At 38.8% G+C, this 25420-nt stretch overlaps 1 protein-coding gene and 1 pseudogene across 3 annotated transcripts in view; both read left to right on the top strand.

The window, feature by feature from the left end:
* EXOSC1 (exosome component 1) overlaps positions 1-25420 on the top strand; it is a 33529-nt gene that overhangs the window by 2318 nt on the left and 5791 nt on the right. The window contains exons 4-5 of one of the 2 annotated variants that reach the window (XM_077125655.1): positions 19687-19775; positions 20515-20545. In XM_077125655.1, the coding sequence (XP_076981770.1) occupies positions 19687-19775; positions 20515-20545 (120 nt within the window). Of the gene's footprint in view, positions 1-19686; positions 19776-20511; positions 20546-25420 lie in introns of both variants that reach the window. The other variant, XM_077125654.1, reaches the window with a different exon arrangement.
* LOC143654091 (dnaJ homolog subfamily B member 6 pseudogene) lies at positions 20552-25415 on the top strand (annotated as a pseudogene). Its single transcript, XR_013161668.1, has 2 exons — positions 20552-20915; positions 22150-25415. The product of XR_013161668.1 is annotated as a dnaJ homolog subfamily B member 6 pseudogene (transcript).

The following is a 25420-nucleotide window of genomic DNA, read 5'->3' as shown; positions in this document are numbered from 1 at the left end:
TCCTCAGTTGCACAAGCCACATGAACTAGTGGCTGCTATATTGGTCAGTACGGAACATTTCTGTCATCACAGAATGTTTTATTGAATTTTTTGCTATCTACAGGGTTCTAGGATAATGACCAAGATAGCCAGTTTCAAGCATTTGTAGTTATTTCATTGTGCCAGTTCCCTGAGCATGTAGTACCTGTGTCGGGGAAACAGGAGTGCCATAGGTATAGGGAGGCCTATTTTTGAACATCTGAAAGTGAGACCTTTTTCTGCAGAGAAACAAAGGGCTAGTCTATTTTCTAGCATGTCTGTAAATTTAAAGTCTTTTAGGGTATTTCAGAAGTACAAATTAATGCTGTACATGTAATATTCTATGCCCATCCCCATACTCTGCCAGGGAAAATTAACTTGTACCTTTTAGTTCTTCTCTTTATCAGTTGCTCCAGCAGCAAATTTAAATGTTGCTCTGAAAATAACTGGAGAAACAGTGATTAAAATATCATGCAGTGGGTGCATGGTTGGTTCAGTGGTAGAATGCTCACCTTTCATGTGGGAGACCTGGGTTCAAATCCTGTACCATGTACCCAAAATATATATGTATATATATCACACAGCTTACCTAATTTAACTTGTATGGTCAGTTTATTTGAACACCATAACTACATGGACTCTTGAATAGGGCATGAGATCTTGTTGGTTTGTACAGGTTAATGGAATGCCTCGTTATATTCCAGAGTAATTTGGGCAGAAAATAAAAAAGTATTTGCAAAATCTTCTTGCAGGGGCTGGGGAAAAAGAAGGAAATATTCAACTTCCCCATCTGGAGAATACCTGATATTCTTACAGGCAGTGGGGACAAATAATTCAATAGGCTGAGCCCTCAGTCTTGGGATTTACCCCTGTGAAATTTATTCCTGCAAAAGAGAAGCTAAGCCTACTTATAATTATGATGAAGAGTCACCCCCAGAGAACTTCTTTTGTGACTCAAATGTGGCCTCTCTCTCTAAGCCAACTTGGCAGGTGAACCCACTGCCCTCCACGCACATGCACGTGCTCACACGCACGTGCATACACACACACACACACACACACGTCGACATGACTCCCAGAGATGTAAATCTCCCTGGCAGTGTGGGACAGAACTCTGGGATGAGCATCATGAGATTGAGAAAGCCTTATTGACCAAAAAGGGAAAGAGGGAAATAAGACAAAATAAAGTTTCAGTAGCTGAGGAAGTTTGGAGTCAAGAGGTTATCCTGGAGGTTATTCTTATGCATTATCTAGATATCCCTTTTTAATCTGTGGTGTGTTGAAGTGACTGGACAGAAGTACCTGAAACTGTTGAACTTGTGTTCCAGTAACCTTGATTTTTTTTTTTTTTAAAGTAGCCTTGATTTTTGAAGACAATTTTGTAACTATATAGCTTTTACAGTGTGATCATGTGATTGTGAAAACCTTCTGTCTGATGATCCTTTTATCTGGGGTATGGCTGGATGAGTTAAAAAATAAGGATAAAATAAATAAATAAATAATAGAGGAGGATAAAGGGTAAAAAATTGGGTAGTTTGAAATACTAGTGGTCATTGAGAGGGAGAGGTGAGGGATATATGAGTTTTTTCTTCTTTCTTTTTCTCGAGTTATGCATGTATTCTAAACATGATCATGGTGATGAATACACAACAAAATTATGATTGTGGTTATATACTATGTATGGACTATATGCTTGTGAAGATTTCTCAATAAAAATATTTTTAAAAAATAAAAAATATGTAGCTGCTGAAAAATAAGCTTAAATTCACTTTTAGAAACATCTCTCTTTTTTAAAAAAATTTTTGTTGACAGATCTTCATATACATGCATTTTGCACCTGGTGTATAATCAGTGGCTCACAGTACCATCACATAGTTGTGTATTCATCACATGATCATTTTTTAGAACATTTGCATCACTCCAGAAAAATAAATAAAAAGAAAAACTCATACATACCTTATCCCTTTCACCTCCCTCTCCTTGACCAGTAGTAGTTCCAACTGCCCAGTTTATTTTACCCTTTGTCCCCCCTAATATTTATTTATTTTTAATCCATAACTTTTTACTTATCTGTCCATACCCTGGATAAAAGGAGCATCAGACACAGAGTTTTCATAGTCACATTGTAAAAGTTATATCTTTATACAATCATCTTCAAGAATCAAGGCTAGATTCCAGGCCAACATGGCACAACTTAACAAGGTATGGGATTAGTTTGTCCTCCAGAGCAGCTAGTAAATAGCCAGGAACAGTACAGAACAACTACTGGGGCCGCTCAGTAACTGGACACATGGCGAACCCCACTCTGGACAAGCTGGATCAGCTGCAAGCCCACTCAGAACTGTGAGTTCCCCAAGCTGCAGTGGTTGGTGCCCCTCCCCTACACGTTGCTTCCCGAAGGGGAAATGAAAGAAACTTTACTAGCAGCAGGGGTTGGTTGCACTCAAGCTCCAATTGTGGAATTAATTAACAAATTCTGACTACTAAAAGTACACCCCCAGCTCAGCTGAACCTTGAGTAAAAGCTGAGGTTCCTGGTTTTTGCCCCAGCTCAGAGAGGACAGGGCTGACAGAAAAAAAAAACAGGAGATATTTTGGATCGAATAGCACATAATACTTGGAAGAGTCTGGGTCCTGAAGGAAAGGAGGGGGCACATAGGACCTGGAGATACACCAAGCAGCATACCAACTTAAGCTCTTGATTGGCTAACCCGAGGAATGGGGGTCCTGCTCTGAAAAGGATTTTTCTTTTTCTTTTTTGTGGCTGTGTTTCTATGGATTGACTGCTCTTTGGCTACAGCTACAGGGCTTCTCAGGCTCCAACTGCCCCAAGCATGGGTAGAATTAAGCTTGTTTGAGCTTGTCTGGAGCCCGTACCTTCCCCAGATGAGGGGTGGGGCCCAGCTCAGGTAGCATCCCTCCCTCAAGGAATTCAGACCCCAGGTTCTGGAAAAGTGAAGTGATTAAAACCAGCCTACAACCTCTCCTCTGTCTCAACAATGCCCACAGCAGGGAGAGTCTGCTGATACCACATCACCTTATGCTGGTGGGACCCACAGGCAGACAAGCACCACATACTGGGCAGGATAGGAAAAACACAGAGTCCAGAGGTTTCATAGGAAGGTCTTTCAACCTGCTGGGTCTCACCCGCAGGGGAAGCTGACTCAGGTGACTCTTTACTCCTGACTACTGGCCAGTTTGATCTGGGAAGATCTGGCTGGGGTCTATAATACCTAAGTAGACCTTCCTAAGGGGGTTAAAAAAAAAAAAAAAAAAGACATCATACAGGCAGAGCAAGAAACAAGAGCTGGAAGATTCTGCTCTGTTAAACAAAACCTAAGCCAGAGATCTAGAATAAACTGAACTGAATGTCAAAGAACAGTAGACAACAAAGTCATCCAGCAAGAAAGTCCTAGGTAACAAAGTGAAAACAATCCCCAGAATAATTAAGGAAATTAAATGCCTAGACCCCAGCAAAAAATAACAAATCATACTAGGAAATTTACAGATATGGCCCACTCAAAGGAACAAACCAGCAATTCAAATGAGATACGGAGTTGAAACAATTCAGAATGTTCAAACAAACATGGAAAACCTCATCAAAAATCAAATCAGTGAATTGAGGGAGAATATAAAGAAGGCAAGGAATGAACAAAAAGAAGAAATCGAAAGTCTGAAAAGACAGATTACAGAACTTACTGAGGCATAGTAGAAGAGAGGAAAAGAACAATAGAAACCTACAATGTTAGAATGTAAGAGGCAGAAGATAGGATTAGTGAACTGGAGGACAGGACATCTGGAAACTGACAAGCAAAAGAAAATTTAGGCAAAAGAATGGAAAAATATGAGCAGGGACTCAGGGAATTGAATGACATCATGAAGTGCACAAAAATGTGCATTGTGGGTATTCGAGGAGGAGAAGAGAAGGGAAAAGGAGGGTAAAAGCTAATGGAGGAAATTATCACTGGAAATTTCCCAACTCTTATGGAAGACTTAAAATTACAGATCCAAGAAAATTACAGACCCCAAACAGAATAGATCCAAATAGACGTACTCCAAGATGCTTATGAATCAGAATGTCAAATGTCGAAGAAAAAGAATCTTGACAACAGCAAGAGAAAAGCAATCCATCACATACAGGGGAAGCCCAATAAGACTATGTGTAGATTTCTTAATAGAAACCATGGAGGTGAGAAGAGAGTGGTATGATATATTTAAGTTATTAAAAGAGAAAAACTGCCAACCAAGAATTCTATATCCAGCAAAATTGTCCTTCAAAAATGAGGGAGAAATTAAAACACTTTCAGACAAGTTATCACTGAGAGAATTTGTGACCAGGAGACTGGCTCTGCAAGAAATGCCAAAGGGAGCACTAGAGACAGATAGGAAAAGACAGAAGAGAGAGGTGTAGAGAAGAATGTAGAAATTAAGACTATCAGTAAAGGTAAAAAGAGGAAAAATTAGATGTGACATAAAATCCAAAAGGCAAAATGGTAGAAGAAAGTATGGCCTTTAGTAATAACACTAAATGTTAATGGATTAAACTCCCAAATCAAAAGGCATAGAGTGGCAGAATGGATTAAAAAACAGGACCCATCTATATGCTGTCTACAGGAGACACGTTTTAGACCCAAGGACAAACATAGGTTGAAAATGAAAGGTTGGGAGAAGACATTTCATGCAAACAACAATCAAAAAAGCAGGAGTAGCTATACTAATATCGAACAAATTAGACTTCAAATGTAAAACAATTAAAACGAAAGCTATATCGTTTATTCAATCATCTTCAAGAAACATGGCTACTGGAACACAGTTCTACATTTTCAGACAGTTCGCTCCAGCCTCTCTTCAACAAGACACTCTTAAACAACCAGTGGGTCAAGGAAGAAATTACAAGATAAATCAGTAAATATCTCAAGGAAAATGAAAGTGAAAACACGACATATCAAAGTTTATGAGATGCAGCAAAGGGAAATTTATTGCCCTAAATGCCTGTATCAAAAAAGAAAAAAGAGCAAAAGGAATTAACTGTCCACTTGGAAGAGCTAGTGAAAGAACAGCAAGTTCACCCACTATGTATTAATAAAAGGAACAATTCAACAAGTAGACATAGCAGTCATAAATATTTATGCACTGAGCCAGAGTGCTCCAAAATACATGAAGCAAACACTGAAACAGAAATAGATACATCTACCATAATAGTTGGAGACTTCAATTCCCCATTCTCATCAGTGGACAGAACATCTAGACAGAGGATCAATAAAGAAATAGAGAACTTGAATGATACAGTGAATGAGGTAGACTTCACAGACATTTATAGAACATTATACCTCACAAAAGCAGGATATACCTTTTTCTCAAGTGCTTATGGATCATTCCCAAGGATAGACCATATGCTGGGTCACAAAGCAAGTCTCGGTAAATTTAAAAAGATTGAAATCGTACGGAACGCTTTCTCAGATCATAAACGAATGATGTTGGAAATTAATAGTAGGCAGAGTGCCAGAAAATTCACAAACATGTGGAGGCCCAACAACAGAATCCTTTTTTTAACAAATTTTTTAATCATCACATAGTTGTATATTCATCATGATCATTTCTTAGAACATTTGCATCAATTCAGAAAAAAGAAATAAGAAAACAGAAAAAGATTCATACATACCATACGTCTTACCCCCCTTTTATTGATCACTAGCATTTCAATCTTAAATTTATTTCAACATTTGTTCCCCCTATTATTCATTTATTTTAATCCATATGTTTTACTCATCTGATGATAAGGTAAATAAAAGGAACACCAGACTCAAGGTTTTCACAGCCACACAGTCACATTGTGAAAGCTATATCGTTTATTCAATCATCTTCAAGAAATATGGCTACTGGAACACAGTTCTACATTTTCAGACAGTTCGCTCCAGCCTCTCTTCAACAAGACACTCTTAAACAACCAGTGGGTCAAGGAAGAAATTACAAGATAAATCAGTAAATATCTCAAGGAAAATGAAAGTGAAAACACGACATATCAAAGTTTATGAGATGCAGCAAAGGGAAATTTATTGCCCTAAATGCCTATATCAAAAAAGAAAAAAGAGCAAAAGGAATTAACTGTCCACTTGGAAGAGCTAGTGAAAGAACAGCAAGTTCACCCCAGAGCAAACAAAGGGAAAGAAATAATGAAGATTAGAGCAGAAATCAATGAAATTAAGAATATGAAAACAATTAAGAATATCAACAAAACCAGAAGTTGGTTCTATGAGGAAATCAGTAAGATTGATGGGCCCTTAGTGAGGCTGACAAAAAGAAGGAGAGAGAGGATGCAAATAAATGAAATCAAAAATAGAAGAGGATACATAACCACTGACCCCATAGAAATAAAGGAGGTAGTGAGAGGATACCATGAACAACTTTATGCTAATAAACTAGAAATGAACAACTTCCTAGATAAACATGAACAACCAATGTTGACTCGAGAAGAAATAGACGACTGAATGGAGCTAAATCTGAGAGTGATGGAGGGAGGAGGCCTGGGGGCACAAACGAGATCAGAATGAAAGATATACGATAGAGACTGAGATGGTGTAGTCTAGGCATGCCTAGAGTGTGTGATGATACTACCTAAATGTGCAAATTTAGAGGTGTTTTGCATGAGAAAGAGCAGAGAAATGTTGGTAAAGCAGAATGTTGAAAATAGATGGTAATTAATATTTTAAAACTTTGGTTTATGTGTGAGACTAAAGCAAAAAATATGTATTTGGTACAAAATTTATATTTTGACTAGTGATTTCCTGATATAACTTAGGTGGACAGCTTAATTGAACACCGTAAGTACATGGAACCTTAAGTAGGGCATGAGATTTTGTGGGTTTCTCCAGAGTGATGCCTCGATAAATCCCAGAAGGATTTGAACAGTGAATAAAAAAATATTTGCAAAGCCCCCTTTGGGGAATGGTGAGAAAGGGGGAAAATTCAACTTCCCCAACTGGAGAATTCTTGATATTCTCACAAGCAGTGGGGATAACCAAAGCAATAGGCTGAGCCCCCAATCTTGGGGGTTGTTCATATGAAACTTAACCCCACAAAGGATAGGCTAAACCTACTTAAAATTAGGCCTAAGAGTCACCCCCAAGAGAACCTCTTTTGTTGCTCAGATGTGGCCTCTCTCTCAGCCAGCATGATGAGCAGGCTCACTGCCCTCCCCCTCTCTATGTGGGACATGACTCCTGGAGATGTGGACCTTCCTGGAAGCATGGGACAGAGATCCTGGAATGAGCTGGGACTCAGCACTAAGAGACTGAGAAAACCATCTCGACCAAAAAGGGGAAGGAGAGAAATGAGACAAAATAAAGTGTCAGTGGCTGAAAGATTCCAAACAGAGTTGAGAGGTTATCCTGAAGGTTATTCTTTCGCATTAAATAGATATCACCTTTTTAGTTAAGGCATAACAGAGAGGCTGGAGGGAACTATCTGAAAATGTAGAGCTGTGTTCCAGTAGCCATGTTTCTTGAAGATGATTGAATAAATGATATAGCTTTCTCAATGTGACTGTGTGGTTGTGAAAACCTTGTGTCTGATGCTTTTTTTATCTACCTTATGGGCAGATGAGTAAAACATATGGATTAAAAATAGATAAATAATAGAGAAACAAATATTAAAATAAATCCAGTAGCTGGAAATGCTAGTGATCAATGAAAGCGAGGGGCAAGGGGTACTGTATGTATGAATTTTTTTCTGTTTCCTTTTTCTTTTTCTGAATTGTTGCAAATGTTCTAAGAAATGATCATGATGATGAATATACAACTATGTGATAAAAAAAAAAAGAATGTTCATATTGTGGGTTGATTGGTTTTATTAATAAAAAGTTTTTTAAAAAGATCCCAAAAAAGTAAAGTTCAGGACCTGATGGCTTCACACATGAATTCATCCAAACATTCAAGAAAGAATCAGTACCAATCCTGCTCAAACTCTTCAAAAAAAATTGAGGAGGAGGTAAGGCTAACTAACTCATTCTACGAAGCCAACATCATCCTCATACTAAAGCCAGCCAAAGATACTACAAGAAAAGAAAATTACAGACCAGTCTTCCTAGTGAATGTAGATGCAAAAATCCTCAACAAAATTCTTGCGAATAGGATTCAGCACCCATTAAAAGAATTATACACCATGACCAAGTGTTCTAGTTTGCTAGCTGCCGGAATGCAACACACCAGAGACGGATTGGCTTTTAAATAAAAGGGTATTTATTTTGTTGGTTCTTCAGAGGAAAGGCAGCTAACTTTCCACTGAGGTTCTTTCTTACGTGGAAGGCACAAGATGGTCTCTGCTGGTCTTCTCTCCAGGCCCCTAGGTTCCAACAACTTTCCCCGGGGTGACTTCTTTCTGCATCTCCAAAGGCCTGGGCTGAGCTGCAAGTGCTGAGATGAGGAATGCTGAGCTGCTTAGGCTGTGCTACATTGCGTTCTCTCATTTAGACACCAGCCAATTAAGTCAAACGTCACTCATTGCAGCAGACACGCCTCCTAGCCGACTGCAGATGTAATTAGCAACAGATGAGATTCACATACCACTGGTTTGTGTCCGCAGCAACAGAACTAGGTGCCTTCACCTGGCCAAGTTGACAACTGAATCTAACTACCACACCAAGTAAGATTCATGCCAGGTATGCAAGGATGGTTCAATGTAAGAAAATCAACTAATGTAGTACACCATATCAACAAATCAAGGCAGAAGAACCATATGATCATCTCAATTGATGCAGAAAAGGCATTTGGCAAATTCAGCATCCTTTCTTGTTGAAAACAGTTCAAAGGATGGGAATAGAAGGGAATTTCCTCAACATGATAAAGGGAATGTGTGAAAAACCCACAGCTAACATCATCGTCAATGGGGAAAAACTGAAAACTTTTCCCCTAAGATCAGGAAAAAGACAAGAATGTCCACTGTCGCCATTGTTATTCAACATTGTGTTGGAAGTTCTAGCCAGAGCAATTAGACAAGAAAAAGAAATACAAGGCATCAAAATTGAAAAGGAAGAAGTAAAACTCTCACTATTTGCAGATGAAGTACTATATGTTGAAAAATCCACAGCAAAACTACTAGAGCTAATAAATGAGTACAGCAAAGTGACAGGTTACAAGATCAACACTCACAAATCTGTAGTGTTTCTATACGCTAGAAACAATCTGAAGGGGGAATTAAGAAAAACAATCTGAGGGAGAAATCAAGAAAAAACATTCCATTTACGACTGCAACCAAACGAATAAAATATTTAGAAATAAATTTAACTAAGGATACAAAGGACCTATACAAAAGAAACTACAAAAAAATTGCTAATAGAAATCACAGAAGACCTAAATAAATGAAGGGCATACCGTGTTCATGGATTGGAAGACTAAATATAGTTAAGATGTCAATTTTACCTAAATTGATTTATAGATTCAATGCAATTCCAATTAAAATCCCAAAAACTTACTTTTCAGAAATATAAAAAAACCATAATCAAATTTATCTGGAAGGGCAAGATGCCCCAAATAGCTAAAAAATACCCTGAAAAAGAAAAATGAAGTCGGAGGTCTCATACTACCTGACTTTAAGGCATATTATGAAGCTACGGTGGTCAAAACAGCATGGTACTGGCATAAAGATAGAAATGCTGACCAATGGAATCTTCACATATAGACCCTTTCATCTATGGACAATTGATCTTTGATAAGGCAGTCAAGGCAACTCACCTGGGACAAAACAGTCTCTTCATTAAATGGTGCCTGAGTTTGGTGGTTCCTCAAAAAGCTAAATATAGAATTGCCATATGACCCGGCAATACCATTGCTAGGTATCTACTCAAAGGACATGAGGGCAAGGACACAAATGGACATTTGTGCACCTATGTTTATAGCAGCATTATTTACAATTGCAAAGAGATGAAAACAGCCAAAATGTCCGTCAGCAGACCAGTGACTAAACAAACTGTGATATATACATACGATGGAATGTTATGCAGCTGTAAGATAGAATAAAGTATGTAACAACATGAATGGACCTTAAGGACATTATGCTGAGTGATATTAGCCAAAAACAAAAGAACAAATACTGTATGGTCTCACTGATATGAACTGGCGTTAGTGAATAAACTTGGAATATTTTGTTGTAACAGAGATCATCAGAAGATAGAAATAGAGTGAGATATTGGGTAGTTGGAGCTGAAGGGATACAGATTGTGCATCGGGACTGAATATAAAAACTCAGAAATGGACAGCACAATACTACCTAACTGTAATACAATTATGTTAAAACACTGAATGAAGCTGAATGTGAGAATGATAGAGTGAGTAGGGCTGGGGGCATAAAAGAAATCAGAAAGAAAGATAGATGATAAAGATTGAGAGGGTATAATCTAGGAATACCTAGAGTATATAATGATAGTGACGAATGTACAAATTTTTGAAATGTTTTTGCATGAAGAAGAACAAAGGAATGCCATTACTGCAGGGTACTGAAAATAGATGGTAATTAATATTTTAAAATTTCAACTTATGTGTGACTAAAGCAAAAAACTGTTTATTTGGTACAAAATTTCTATTTTGACTAGTGCATTTCCTAATATAACTTATGTAGATAGCTTAGTTGAACACCTTAAGTACATGGAACCTTGGGTAGGACATGAGATTTTTTTTTTTTCTTTTTTTTTTTATTAATTAAAAAAAGAATTAACAAAACAATTAGAAATCATTCCAATCTACATGTACAATCAGTAATTCTTAATAACATCACATAGTTGCATATTCATCATTTCTTAGTACATTTGCATCGATTTAGAAAAAGAAATAAAAAGACAACAGAATAAGAATTAAAACAATAATAGAAAGAAAAAAAAAACAAAAAAAACAAAAACAAAAAACCTATACCTCACATGCAGCTTCATTCAGTGTTTTAACATAATTGCATTACAATTGGGTAGTATTGTGCTGTCCATTTCTGAGTTTTTATATCCAGTCCCGTTGTACAGTCTGTATCCCTTCATCTCCAATTATCCCTTCTCTTTTTTTTTTTTTTTTAATTAACGGAAAAAAAGAAATTAACCCAACATTTAGAGATCATACCATTCTACACATGCAATCATTAGTTCTTAACATCATCACATAGATGCATGATCATCATTTCTTAGTACATTTGCATTGGTTTAGAAGAACTAGCAACATAACCAAAAAAGATATAGAATGTTAATATAGAGAAAAAAATAAAAGTAATAATAGTAAAATCAAAACAAAACAAAACAAAACAAAACAAAAATCTATAGCTCAGATGCAGCTTCATTCAGTGTTTTAACATGATTACTTTACAATTAGGTATTATTGTGCTGTCCATTTTTGAGTTTTTGTATCTAGTCCTGTTGCACAGTCTGTATCCCTTCAGCTTCAATTACCCATTGTCTTACCCTGTTTCTAACTCCTGCTGAACTCTGTTACCAATGACATATTTCAAGTTTATTCTCGAATGTCCGTTCACATCAGTGGGACCATACAGTATTTGTCCTTTAGTTTTTGGCTGGATTCACTCAGCATAATATTCTCTAGGTCCATCCATGTTATTACATGGTTCATAAGTTTATCTTGTCTTAAAGCTGCATAATATTCCATCGTATGTATATACCACAGTTTGTTTAGCCACTCTTCTGTTGATGGAGATTTTGGCTGTTTCCATCTCTTTGCAATTGTAAATAATGCTGCTATAAACATTGGTGTGCAAATGTCCGTTTGTGTCTTTGCCCTTAAGTCCTTTGAGTAGATACCTAGCAATGGTATTGCTGGGTCGTATGGCAATTCTATATTCAGCTTTTTGAGGAACCGCCAAACTGCCTTCCACAGTGGTTGCACCCTTTGACATTCCCACCAACAGTGGATAAGTGTGCCTCTTTCTCCGCATCCTCTCCAGCACTTGTCATTTTCTGTTTTGTTGATAATGGCCATTCTGGTGGGTGTGAGATGATATCTCATTGTGGTTTTGATTTGCATTTCTCTAATGGCCAGGGACATTGAGCATCTCTTCATGTGCCTCTTGGCCATCCGTATTTCCTCTTCTGAGAGGTGTCTGTTCAAGTCTTTTTCCCATTTTGTAATTGGGTTGGCTGTCTTTTTGTTGTTGAGATGAACAATCTCTTTATAAATTCTGGATATAGACCTTTATCTGATATATCATTTCCAAATATTGTCTCCCATTGTGAAGGCTGTCTTTCTACTTTCTTGATGAAGTTCTTTGATGCACAAAAGTGTTTAATTTTGAGGAGTTCCCATTTATTTATTTCCTTCTTCAGTGTTCTTGCTTTAGGTTTAAGGTCCATAAAACCGCCTCCAGTTGTAAGATCCATAAGATATCTCCCAACATTTTCCTCTAACTGTTTTATGGTCTTAGACCTAATGTTTAGATCTTTGATCCATTTTGAGTTAACTTTTGTATAGGGTGTGAGAGATGGGTCTTCTTTCATTCTTTTGCATATGGATATCCAGTTCTCTAGGCACCATTTATTGAAGAGACTGCTCTGTCCCAGGTGAGTTGGCTTGACTGCCTTATCAAAGATCAAATGTCCATAGATGAGAGGGTCTATATCTGAGCACTCTATTCGATTCCATTGGTCGATATATCTATCTTTATGCCAATACCATGCTGTTTTGACCACTGTGGCTTCATAATATGCCTTAAAGTCAGGCAGCGCGAGACCTCCAGCTTCATTTTTTTTCCTCAAGATGTTTTTAGCAATTCGGGGCACCCTGCCCTTCCAGATAAATTTGCTTATTGGTTTTTCTATTTCTGAAAAATAAGTTGTTGGGATTTTGATTGGTATTGCATTGAATCTGTAAGTCAATTTAGGTAGGATTGACATCTTAACTATATTTAGTCTTCCAATCCATGAACACGGTATGCCCTTCCATCTGTTTAGGTCTTCTGTGATTTCTTTTAGCAGTTTTTTGTAGTTTTCTTTATATAGGTTTTTTGTCTCTTTAGTTAAATTTATTCCTAGGTATTTTATTCTTTTAGTTGCAATTGTAAATGGGATTCGTTTCTTGATTTCCCCCTCAGCTTGTTCCTTACTAGTGTATAGAAATGCTACAGATTTTTGAATGTTGATCTTGTAACCTGCTACTTTGCTGTACTCATTTATTAGCTCTAGTAGTTTTGTTGTGGATTTTTCCGGGTTTTCGACGTATAGTATCATATCGTCTGCAAACAGTGATAGTTTTACTTCTTCCTTTCCAATTTTGATGCCTTGTATTTCTTTTTCTTGTCTAATTGCTCTGGCTAGAACCTCCAACACAATGTTGAATAATAGTGGTGATAGTGGACATCCTTGTCTTGTTCCTGATCTTAGGGGGAAAGTTTTCAATTTTTCCCCATTGAGGATGATATTAGCTGTGGGTTTTTCATATATTCCCTCTATCATTTTAAGGAAGTTCCCTTGTATTCCTATCTTTTGAAGTGTTTTCAACAGGAAAGGATGTTGAATCTTGTCGAATGCCTTCTCTGCATCAATTGAGATGATCATGTGATTTTTCTGCTTTGATTTGTTGATATGGTGTATTACATTAATTGATTTTCTTATGTTGAACCATCCTTGCATACCTGGGATGAATTCTACTTGGTCATGATGTATAATTCTTTTAATGTGTTGTTGGATACGATTTGCTAGAATTTTATTGAGGATTTTTGCATCTGTATTCATTAGAGAGATTGGTCTGTAGTTTTCTTTTTTTGTAATATCTTTGCCTGGTTTTGGTATGAGGGTGATGTTGGCTTCATAGAATGAATTAGGTAGTTTTCCCTCCACTTCGATTTTTTTGAAGAGTTTGAAGAGAATTGGTACTAATTCTTTCTGGAACGTTTGGTAGAATTCACATGTGAAGCCATCTGGTCCTGGACTTTTCTTTTTAGGAAGCTTTTGAATGACTAATTCAATTTCTTTACTTGTGATTGGTTTGTTGAGGTCATCTATGTCTTCTTGAGTCAAAGTTGGTTGTTCATGTCTTTCCAGGAACCCGTCCATTTCCTCTAAATTGTTGTATTTATTAGCGTAAAGTTGTTCATAGTATCCTGTTATTACCTCCTTTATTTCTGTGAGGTCAGTAGTTATGTCTCCTCTTCCATTTCTGATCTTATTTATTTGCATCCTCTCTCTTCTTCTTTTTGTCAATCTTGCTAAGGGCCCATCAATCTTATTGATTTTCTCATAGAACCAACTTCTGGCCTTATTGATTTTCTCTATTGTTTTCATGTTTTCAATTTCATTTATTTGTGCTCTAATCTTTGTTATTTCTTTCCTTTTGCTTGCTTTGGGGTTAGCTTGCTGTTCTTTCTCCAGTTCTTCCAAATGGATAGTTAATTCCTGCATTTTTGCCTTTTCTTCTTTTCTGATATAGGCATTTAGAGCAATAAATTTCCCTCTTAGCACTGCCTTTGCTGCGTCCCATAAGTTTTGATATGTTGTGTTTTCATTTTCATTCGCCTCGAGGTATTTGCTAATTTCTCTAGCAATTTCTTCTTTGACCCAGTCGTTGTTTAGGAGTGTGTTGTTGAGCCTCCACGTATTTGTGAATTTTCTGGCACTCTGCCTATTATTGATTTCCAACATCATTCCTTTATGGTCCGAGAAAGTGTTGTGTAAGATTTCAGTCTTTTTAAATTTGTTAAGACTTGCTTTGTGACCCAGCATATGGTCTATCTTTGAGAATGATCCATGAGCACTTGAGAAAAAGGTGTATCCTGCTGTTGTGGGATGTAATGTCCTATAAATGTCTATTAAGTCTAGTTCATTTATAGTAATATTCAGATTCTCTATTTCTTTGTTGATCCTCTGTCTAGATGTTCTGTCCCTTGATGAGAGTGGTGAGTTGAAGTCTCCAACTATTATGGTATATGAGTCTATTTCCCTTTTCAGTGTTTGCAGTATATTCCTCACGTATTTTGGGGCATTCTGATTCGGTGCGTAAATATTTATGATTGTTATGTCTTCTTGTTTAATTGTTCCTTTTATTAGTATATAGTGTCCTTCTTTGTCTCTTTTAACTGTTTTACATTTGAAGTCTAATTTGTTGGATATTAGTATAGCCACTCCTGCTCTTTTCTGGTTGTTATTTGCATGAAATATCTTTTCCCAACCTTTCACTTTCAACCTATGTTTATCTTTGGGTCTAAGATGTGTTTCCTGTAGACAGCATATAGAAGGATCCTGTTTTTTAATCCATTCTGCCAATCTATGTCTTTTGATTGGGGAATTCAGTCCATTGACATTTAGTGTTATTACTGTTTGGATAATATTTTCCTCTAACATTTTGCCTTTTGTATTATATATATCATATCTGATTTTCCTTCTTTCTACACTCTTTTCCATATCTCTCTCTTCTGTCTTTTTGTATCTGACTCTAGTGCTCCCTTTAGTATTTCTTGCAGAGCTGGTCTCTTGGTCACAAATTCTTTCAGTGACTTTTTGTCTGAGAATGTTTTAATTTCTCCCTCATTTTTGAAGGATAATTTTGCTGGATATAGGAGTCTTGGTTGGCAGTTTTTCTCTTTTAGTATTTTAAATATATCATCCCACTGTCTTCTAGCTTCCATGGTTTCTGCTGAGAAATCTACACAAAGTCTTATTGGGTTTCCCTTGTATGTAATGGATTGTTTTTCTCTTGCTGCTTTCAAGATCTTCTCTTTCTCTTTGACCTCTGACATTCTAACTAGTAAGTGTCTTGGAGAACGCCTATTTGGGTCTAATCTCTTTGGGGTGCGCTGCACTTCTTGGATCTGTAATTTTAGGTCTTTCATAAGAGTTGGGAAATTTTCAGTGATAATTTCTTCCATTAGTTTTTCTCCTCCTTTTCCCTTCTCTTCTCCTTCTGGGACACCCACAACACGTATATTTGTGCGGTTCATATTGTCCTTGAGTTCCCTGATACCCTGTTCAAATTTTTCCATTCTTTTCCCTATAGTTTCTGTTTCTTTTTGGAATTCAGATGTTCCATCCTCCAAATCACTAATTCTATCTTCTGTCTCTTTAAATCTATCATTGTAGCTATCTATTATTTTTTCTATGTTTGCTACTTTATCCTTCACTTCCATAAGTTCTGCGATTTGTTTTTTCAGTTTTTCTATTTCTTCTTTATGTTCAGCCCATGTCCTCTTCATGTCCTCCCTCAATTTATCGATTTCATTTTTGAAGAGGTTTTCCATTTCTGTTCGTATATTCAGCATTAGTTGTCTCAGCTCTTGTGTCTCATTTGAGCTATTGGTTTGTTCCTTTGACTGAGCCATATTCTCAATCTTTTGAGCGTGGACAGTTATCTTCTGCTGCTGGCGTCTGGGCATTTATTCAGATTTCTCTTGGTGTTGGACCCAGCAAGGTTGTAATATTTTTCTGTGAAATCTCTGGGTTCTGTTTTTCTTATCCTGCCCAGTAGGTGGCGCTCGTGGCACACGTTTGTCTGCGGGTCCCACCAGTAAAAGGTGCTGTGGGACCTTAAACTTTGGAAAACTCTCGCCTTCCTGGGGGTTCGCTAGCCGAAGCGGCTTGAGCCGGCCCGGGGTCCGAACGCAGGGAGGGTGTCCGAACGCAGGGAGGGTTGCTGGTCGCCGCAGCCAGGGAAAGAGCTCGTCCGAATTTCCTAGTCGGCCCTGGGCAACAAGCGTGGCGGGAGGGCGCCAGCGGCAGTGGCCCGCCCGAGAGAGTGCACGTTCCCCGGGAGTCACGGGGTCACCGTTCTCCGCGGCCTGGGGGTTTCTGATCCAATTCTCTCAGTTGGTCCGGGGGCTGCGCGTGGTGTGGGCGCCAGTCGCCTTGGTTTCAGGGGACCACCTCTCCAATTCTCCCAGCTGGCCCGGGAAGGGGGAAGGGAGTAACTCCGGCCGCTTGCCACCCCGCCCGGTAAGGCCCGCGCGCCTCGGCGATCTCACCCGAGCTGCTTCTCTCAGCCAGCCAGCCGTTCCAGGATGGGGTACGCTGTCTTTTTTATCTCTGTTGTGGCTTTGGGCGCTTTCTGTATCGTTTCTACTCCCCTAGTAGGTGTCCTGGAGAAGAAACTAAGATCCGTGCGTCTTACTAAGCCGCCATCTTCCAGGAAGTCCAGGACATGAGATTTTATTGGTTTCTCCAGAGTGATGCCCCAATGAATCCCAGAGTGATTTGATCAGTGGGTGGAAAAGTATTTGCAAAGTTCCCGCAAATACTGGGAGAAATTCAACTTCCCCAAGTTGAATTCTTGATATTCTCACAAGCAGTGTGGACAACCAAAGCTATAGGCTGAGCCCCCAGTCTTGAGGTTTGTTCATTTGAAACTTAACCCCTCAAAGGATAGGTCAAGCCTTTTTAAAATTAGGTCTAAGAGTCATCCCCAAGAGAGCCTCTTTTGTTGCTCAGATGTGGCCTCTCTCTCCAGCCAACACAACGAGCAAACTCACCACCCTCCCCCTGTCTACGTGAGACATGACTCCCGGGGGTGTGGACCTTCCTGACAGCGTGGGACAAAAATCCTAGAATGAGCTGAGACTCAGCATCAAGGGTTTGAGAAAACCTTCTCCACCAAAAGGGGGAAGAGGGAAATGAGACAAAGTGTCAATGGCTGAGAGATTCCAAACAGAGTCGAGAGATTATCCTGGGGGTTATTCTTACGCATTAAATAAATATCACCTTGTTATCCAAGATGTAATGGAACTGCCTGAAAATGTAGAGCTGTGTTGCAGTAGTCATGTTTCTTGATGATGATTGTATAATGATAGCTTTCACAATGTGACTGTGTGATTGTGATTATGAAAACCTTGTGTCTGATGGTCCTTTTATCTACCAAGTCAACAGACAAGTAGAACACATGGAATAAAAATAAATAATAGGAGAAACAAATATTAAAATTAATTTAGTTTGAAATGCTAGTGATCAATGAAAGGGAGGGTAAGGGGTATGGTATATATAATTTTTTTTTTCTGTTTTCGTTTTATTTATTTTTCTGTTTTTTTATTTTTCTGAATTGATGCAAATGTTCTAAGAAATTATCATGATGATGAATATGCAACTATGTGATGATATTGTGAATTACTGATTATATATGTAGAACGGAATGATCAAAATAGGAATCTTTGCATTTATTTGGGGTTTTTTTTGTTTGTTTTTTTTTAACATGGGCAGGCACCAGGAATCAAAGCCGGGTCCTCTGGCATCACAGGCAAGCAGGCAAGCATTCCTGCCTGCTGAGCCACCTTGGCCTGCCGATTTGGTGTTTTTTTTGTATTTAAAAAAATAAAAATACACACAAAAAAAGTATTTGCAAAATCCCCTTGGGGTAATGGCGAGAAAGGGGGAAAATTCAACTTCCCCATGTGGAGAATTCCTGATATTCTCACAAGCAGTGGGGACAACCAAAGCAGTAGGCCAAGCCCTCAATCTTGGGGTTTGTTCATATGAAACTTATCCCCACAAAGGATAGGGTAAGCCTACTTAGAATTAGACCTGACACTTGCCCCCAGAGAACCTCTTTTGTTGCTCAGATGTGGCCTCTCTCTCTCAACCAACATGGCAAGCAAACTCACTGCCCCCACCACCACCACCACCTGAAACATGCCTCCCAGGGTTGTAAACCTTCCTGGGAACGTGGGACAGAAATCCTGGAATGAGCTGGGACTCAGCATCAAGGGATTAAGAAAACCTTCTCCATCAAAAGGAGGAAGAGAGAAATGAGACAACATAAAGTGTCAGTGGTTGAGAGATTTCAAACAGAGTCAGGAGGTTATCCTGGAGGTTATTTTTACGCATTATATAGATATCACCTTTTTAGTTAAGGTATAATGAAGAGGCTGGAGGGAAGTGCCTGAAAATGTGGAGCTGTGTTCCGGTAGCCATGTTTCTTGAAGATGATTGTTCAGTGATAACAGCTTTCGCAGTGTGACTGTGTGACTATGCTTCTTTTCTCTACCTTATGGACAGATGAGTAAAACATATGGATTAAAAATAAATACACAATAGGGGGAACAGAAAAAAAAAAAAGAAGGCTACTGGAAAACAGCTGAACAGTTTTAGGTACTTTCCTCTAGCCACTCCAATATACCATAGACTGAAAACATATAGCTATATAATGCATAAAAATAACCTCCAGGATAACCTCGCGACTGTTTGAAATCTCTCAGCCACTGAAAGTTTCTTTTGTCTCATTTGTTTCTTCCCCCTTTTGGTCAAGAAGGCTTTCTCAATTTCATGATGCCAGGTCCTGGCTCATCCCAGGATTTCTGTCCCACGTTGCCAGGGAGATTTACATCTGTGGGAGTCATGTTGCATGTCAGAGGAAGGACAGTGAGTTTGCTTGCCATGTTGGCTGAAAGAGAGAGAGGCCACATCTGAGCAACAAAAGAGGTTCTTTGGGGGTGACTGTTAGGCCTAATTTTAAGTAGACTTAGCCTCTCCTTCACAGGAATAAGAGAAACATCTGTTAAAGGTCTAGATTTGCTATACTGACCAATGTCTATTTATGTTAGACTTTAGTACTTCTCAAAAATTATACCATATTACCTCATTTGATCCCCACAGTAACTCTATCATGTGGCTCTTATTCCACTTTTCCAAGATCATTTTTGCAGAGATAAGTAAGAATTTGCTGCCTCCTTGAGGTGACAACTAATACTCTGATGCTTATCCTTTCTCTATTCACAGGTCTCTAGCATCAACTCACGCTTTGCCAAAGTACATATCCTGTACGTGGGGTCCACACCACTTAAGAATTCCTTTCGAGGAACTATTCGGTAAGAAGTTTTGCCTCAGGGATTGAAATGAGATTAGGATAGAAGGAAGGATTGGAATTTTCAGGGACACTTTTTCCCTCCTCTTTGTGTGTTGATTCTCCGTCCAGTAGTGGCCAAAGAAAGTGTTTTATCATAGGACCTAGGACTAAAGGAAAATATTAATGAGACAGGGTTTGAAAATAAAGCAGAAAGAATTGAGCAAAGCTAAAGATTAGCAATGTTGGGATGATTCAGACCAAACAAAGTAAAAGCATTTTAGGTATTAAATTTTTTTTTCTTGAATTTAAGGGAACTTAAACCCTGAGCATTGTAAGACATCAAAAAGCTTAGTGAATTAAATGGTAGATTTCTTTTTTCTGAGGATTCTTTGAGAAAGGACAATCAATTCTTAAGGGCCAGATCATTTAACTTCTGAGGCTCTTTCCAGCCTTATAAATCTATGTGGTTCTGTAATGCTTCTCTTCAAAGTCCCTGAGACAGGACTTATCCTTTCTTACCAAATCTCATCTGCTATTCTCTAGTCACGGAAGCTAATCCTACTACTCTGTGTAGTCCTTAAATGGGAAAATGTTTTCCCCTCCAGGTGATAACTGTAGATGTCCTCCACCCTGCTCCCCTAGATGGCAGCTAGGTCCCAATTATAATTTGTTCTATCTGCTCTTATAGCTCATTGTCTTCTAAAAATCTAAGAATATTTTCTCACAAATAATTACTCTTTCTGGTTTGTTTATTCTAGCAGGGAAGATGTACGAGCTACTGAAAAAGACAAGGTTGGTTTGTGTTTTTTCCTTGGCTTTAGGAATCTCAGTGCTTTTAAAAAAACAATCGGGAGCTTGTTTCACTCCTTACCAACGCTGGCAGGGTTGAGCTGGCTGCTGTGCCACCTCCAGCCTCCACAGGAGCAGCACCCTTTGGAGAAAGACGTGTTCTGCTCTCACCAAGTTAGCAGGGCCTACTTCCTGAATCTTCTAAGTGTGTCTTAATTAATCATCAGCCTCAGAACCTCTTGAAAGCCCCACTCTCTCCTCCAGTGGTCACAGTGGAAGGATCATGGGAGAAACAGAAGGGAAGAAAGATGAGGCTAATTATAAGCGACTGCAGACCTTCCTTCTGATCAGGCACTTGGATATGCCAGAGGAGGTATGAGTGGAAACCATGGAGCTTTGTGTCACAGACTGTGAAAAATTCTTTAACAACAACGAGCATGCTGCCAAGCTGATCAAAGAGATGATGGTCAAGGAATTTGGCTCCTTCTGACACATGGTGATCAGTGAAAGCTTTGAGTTTGAAATCACACATGAGGCGAAGAACCTTCTCTACCTGTACTTCGGTGGGGGGCCTCAGTGTGTCTGAAAGTACTCCTGACTCTGTCCCCTACTTCTGCATCCCATCTCTCCTTCAGGGCCTTTTTCTGCTATTCATCAGGAATGGGGAGCAGCCTCAGGCAGGTTCTAGTTTTTGAAGGAGAGTTTGGGGTCATTTCTTCTGACCTTGGTTCCTGAGCTGCACCTAGTGCATGAATATGTCGACATTTCTGTTCCCAGGCTCTCAAAAGCCATCTCACTCTGAGCCCCAGGATGTTATAGAAGGCAGCAGGCAGCAGTCTCTATGTCGAGAGGTGGTAGATGCGACAGGGTAAAGGAGGATGGAGGAGAGGCAGTGTGCCAGTCCCGTCTTTCTTGGGTGCAGCTCTCCCCTCATATCCCAAGTGCCCACAACCCTCCTCCATCCCCAACACGGCTGTGAGATGTCCTCAGTCCTTGTCTTTAGTGGCCAAGTGAAAATGGCCCTAAGAAGGAGCAGTCCTTTCAGGGGACACTGACAGCTTCTCTCCTTGTCCTCTGGGGAACCCACCTTCTCCCCACTTGACCCCAGGCTGTACAAACCGCTGCATCTCATTGGACCAGCAGCTCACTAGCCCCCAGTTTTGGCATGAGGGACCAAGCAGCCTTTTCACCTGTGTCTACCTCTCCTTCCCCAGGCACCAGGTTCCTCGAACCTTTTGCACTTCTGTTCATCATGCAATTGACAGCCAGTGGCTGAGGGGTGGGAACTGCTGTTGAGCAGGTTTTCAAGGTGTCACTGAGGCTCTGGTGAGATACCAGGGCCAAGTGTGTTCTTGTTCCCATGAGACCCATTTCGGCAGGGAAACCTGGCCTGCCAGTTACTTCTCATCAGGGACTGCATGCTGATTTGTACTTCTTATCTCTGCTGGGTTTTCTATATATTTTTTTAAACATTTTTTGTTATTAAATATATACAAAGAAAAAAAGAATAAGCAGTAATTTTAAGTATACTTCAACAAGCAGTTACAGAACAGATTTCAGAGCTTGTTACGGGTTACCATTCCACGATTTCAGATTTTTCCTTCTAGGTGCGCCAAATCACTGGAAGCTAGAAGAATATTTTTTTTTCTTTTTTAAGAAAAGTAACACATCTTTATTCTTTTTGAGTGTGGGGAGAAGGGATTTAGTAGAAAGGTGAGTTATATTTTATATAGCAGTCTTATTTAGATAAATATCTTGGTTTTTACTATTAAGATTACCAAAACCTGGGGGGGGGGGGGTAGACAAAAGGGACCACTTCTACCAGCACCAGCTGTGAGGAAGCTAAGAGGAGACCACAGGCCCCATCACCCAGCCTCTCCTCCTTCCCCCACTGGCTGCCAACCTCCTAAAGACTTGTTCCAACAATCTGTTACAATATGGTAGATTACTATGAAGTTCTAGGCATGCAGAGACATGCCTCACCCGAGGATATTAAAAAGGCATATTGTAAATTGGCACTGAAGTGGCACCTTGATAAAAATCCTGAGGATAAAGAGGCAGAAAAAATTCAAACAAATATCTGAGGCACCTGAGGTGTTAGCCAGGTGGTAAAAAAATGGGACTTCTATGACAGATACGGCAAAGGAGGATTAAAAGGTGGTGGTGGAGATGGAAGTCATTTTGACAGTCCATTTGAGTTTGGCTTTACATTCCATAATCCAAATGATGTCTTTAGGAAATTTTTTCATGGGAGGGACCCATTTTCATTTGACTTCTACAAAGACCCATTTAAGGAGATTTGGGAAGTTGAAGAGGCCACTGTGGAACCAGAAACGGGCACAAAATCTTTTTTCTCTGCCTTCATTGGGTTTCCATCTTTTGGAGGGGAATTTTTTTCTTTTGATATGGGATGTAGTTCATTTGGTTTACTGGGATATGGGGGCCTTACTTCATTTTCTTTACCATCCTTTAATGGTAGGCAATAAGATGGGCAACTTCAAATCTATGTCAACTTCTAAAATAGTTAATGGCAGAAAAATCACTACAAACAGGATTACTAAAAATGGTCAAGAAAGAGTAGAAGTTGAAGAAGATGGCCATTTAAAGTCCTTACAATAAATGGTGTGGCAGGTGAAGAAGCCTTTGCAGAAGAGTGCAGGCAAAGAGGACAAAAATGCCCTGCCTTCCCAGCCAGTGTCTGTTCCCTGAAGTCTCACAGACCTGCTACTTTACCCAAACATGTATCTAACTATATTTATGAGGACAATGATGAGCAAGACAAACCTTAGTTCACCAGCAACTGGGATCCCTGTTTATTGAAGAAGGTGGCAAGAGGAGCAGAAGTTGGCCATAGGGAATCACTAGACTGAACTTACCAGACTCGTGCACACTTTTGTACCAAATGCTCACATAACATTAGAGCTCAGTCCTGTGTTCTGTGTGTGTTTTGGTGTACACATTCTAGGTAGAAGACATTGTACCAACATCACACTAATTTTTAGCAGGTCTCTGTACATTTGATCACTGTAGATTAGGGATGTCAGAAGTGAATTAAGGGGGGCCACGGTGGCTCAACAGGCAAGAACACTTGCCTGCCATGCCAGAGGACCCAGGTTCATTTCCCCGTGCCTGCCCATGTTAAAAAAAAAGAAGTGAATTAAGGATAATAGTTGGCTATGATAGAAATTGGAAATACAGCATAGACTTGACTTTGCTTTTCCCCGGCAATAAATGTTAGTGTTTACTTATAGTATTGTTAAGACTCTGATTCGTATTTCCCTAAGGCTCTATCTCATTCAACTATTCAACTACTATTCAAACTACTGAAATATTTATAGCTTTAGAAATATAATAGAATACAGACACTGAGTACATATTCATGAAATGACTTTTTTCCCTAATGACAGTAGAGTATTTGAAATTAGAATATAATTAAGTATAGCACAATTTAAAGATAAGTAAATTTCACATTGAATCATGAAGAAAAGGGTACTTTTTTGTAAGTTTAAGACCTGAATATGAATTCTTCAAAGCAATCTGGCCTTATACATGGTAGGCCAGCAATGAGTCACTTCATTTGCAAAATCATTCCTTATATTTATTGTTTTGATTTTAATCCTCTCTGAGTAGTCCAAATTCTACTTCAAATATTATTTAGTTGGTCAGTACCATCTTTTTTCCCCCCTTGTGTCCATATTTGTTCTTTTAGCATGTACACAGGATTCTGTATAATTTTGCTCTGCAATACCATCTCTAGCTCTTATAGTTTAGACTCATGCTGGGGGAAAAAAATAGATATGATACACATACAACCTACATCTAAGCATACATATAGACATACATACCTACATATCAGATATTGAGCAACAGGTTGAACTCTTTAAGTTTGCAAACATTGGCTCCTTTTTAAAAATTATTTTATCCTAGCAAAATTCTCCCCAGCCTCCTGTAATTATTTCGTTTGCATGGTATATTGCCTCAACTTTTTTTTTAATTGAGCACTGAATAGAAATGGGTATTTCCTTAACTTGTTTCTTACATGTTCCTTTTTGGTGAGTTTTTTCTTCCTTTTTAATATGGAGATCTGTTGTTCATAATGCTTTTTCCTTTGTTTTGTTAGAAATGAGGGCATCATAAAAAACTTGGATGTGATTTTAAAATGCCAGCTATTTTAATCTAGCAGTGTCAAAACCCAGGCTTTTTGGCACACTATGATTTGGTACCATGTAGCAGTCCCATAGGTTTAGAATCCAGGAACAAGTGTTTTAAAATTTTAAAATGACTGTTACAAGAAAGTTTATTTGGTTCATTTGAATTTGGTGAGGATTCTGCTAGAGAGATTTTCCCTGCTATTTAATGCTTATTGTGGTAAATGCAACCATACAAGCACAGAGCATGTGAAGTGCTGCATAAATAAAATGTAAGCTTTAATTTAAAAAATTAAAAAAACAATGGGAATGTAGAGTACAAGGAAGTTTAATGTATCCTCTTGCTATAAAGTATAGTGTAAAGTACCTCCCTGTCCCTTTCTGTCCATATAATTTTTCTTCACTTTGTTGAACAGAATGGGGCTAGTTTGTTCTTTAGCTTAGTAGCCAGGTATTTATTCATTGCTGTTCCTTTAGACTTAATTCTGGACCCTATTAGAGCCAACTATAGTATAGTACCTTTTGGCCAAGTCAGATTCCTGACTGGGTTATCAAATTCAAGTTCTTCCATTTCTTTGGTAGTGCTCCATTTATATAGTTGTTGACCGATTTGAGTAATGATTTCTACCCTCTGGGATTATAAAATAGGCTGAATCTACTCAGAGGGGTTAATAATTTTGGGTAGACCTGAGCCAAAGATTCCACTGAACACTCCTGTTCTTTCCTTACA

This window comes from Tamandua tetradactyla, chromosome 13 (genome assembly GCF_023851605.1).
Source record: "Tamandua tetradactyla isolate mTamTet1 chromosome 13, mTamTet1.pri, whole genome shotgun sequence".
NCBI classification, from domain to species: Eukaryota; Metazoa; Chordata; class Mammalia; order Pilosa; family Myrmecophagidae; genus Tamandua; species Tamandua tetradactyla.
Note: the sequence above shows the minus strand (reverse complement) of the source record. Positions and strands in the feature narration are given on the sequence as shown.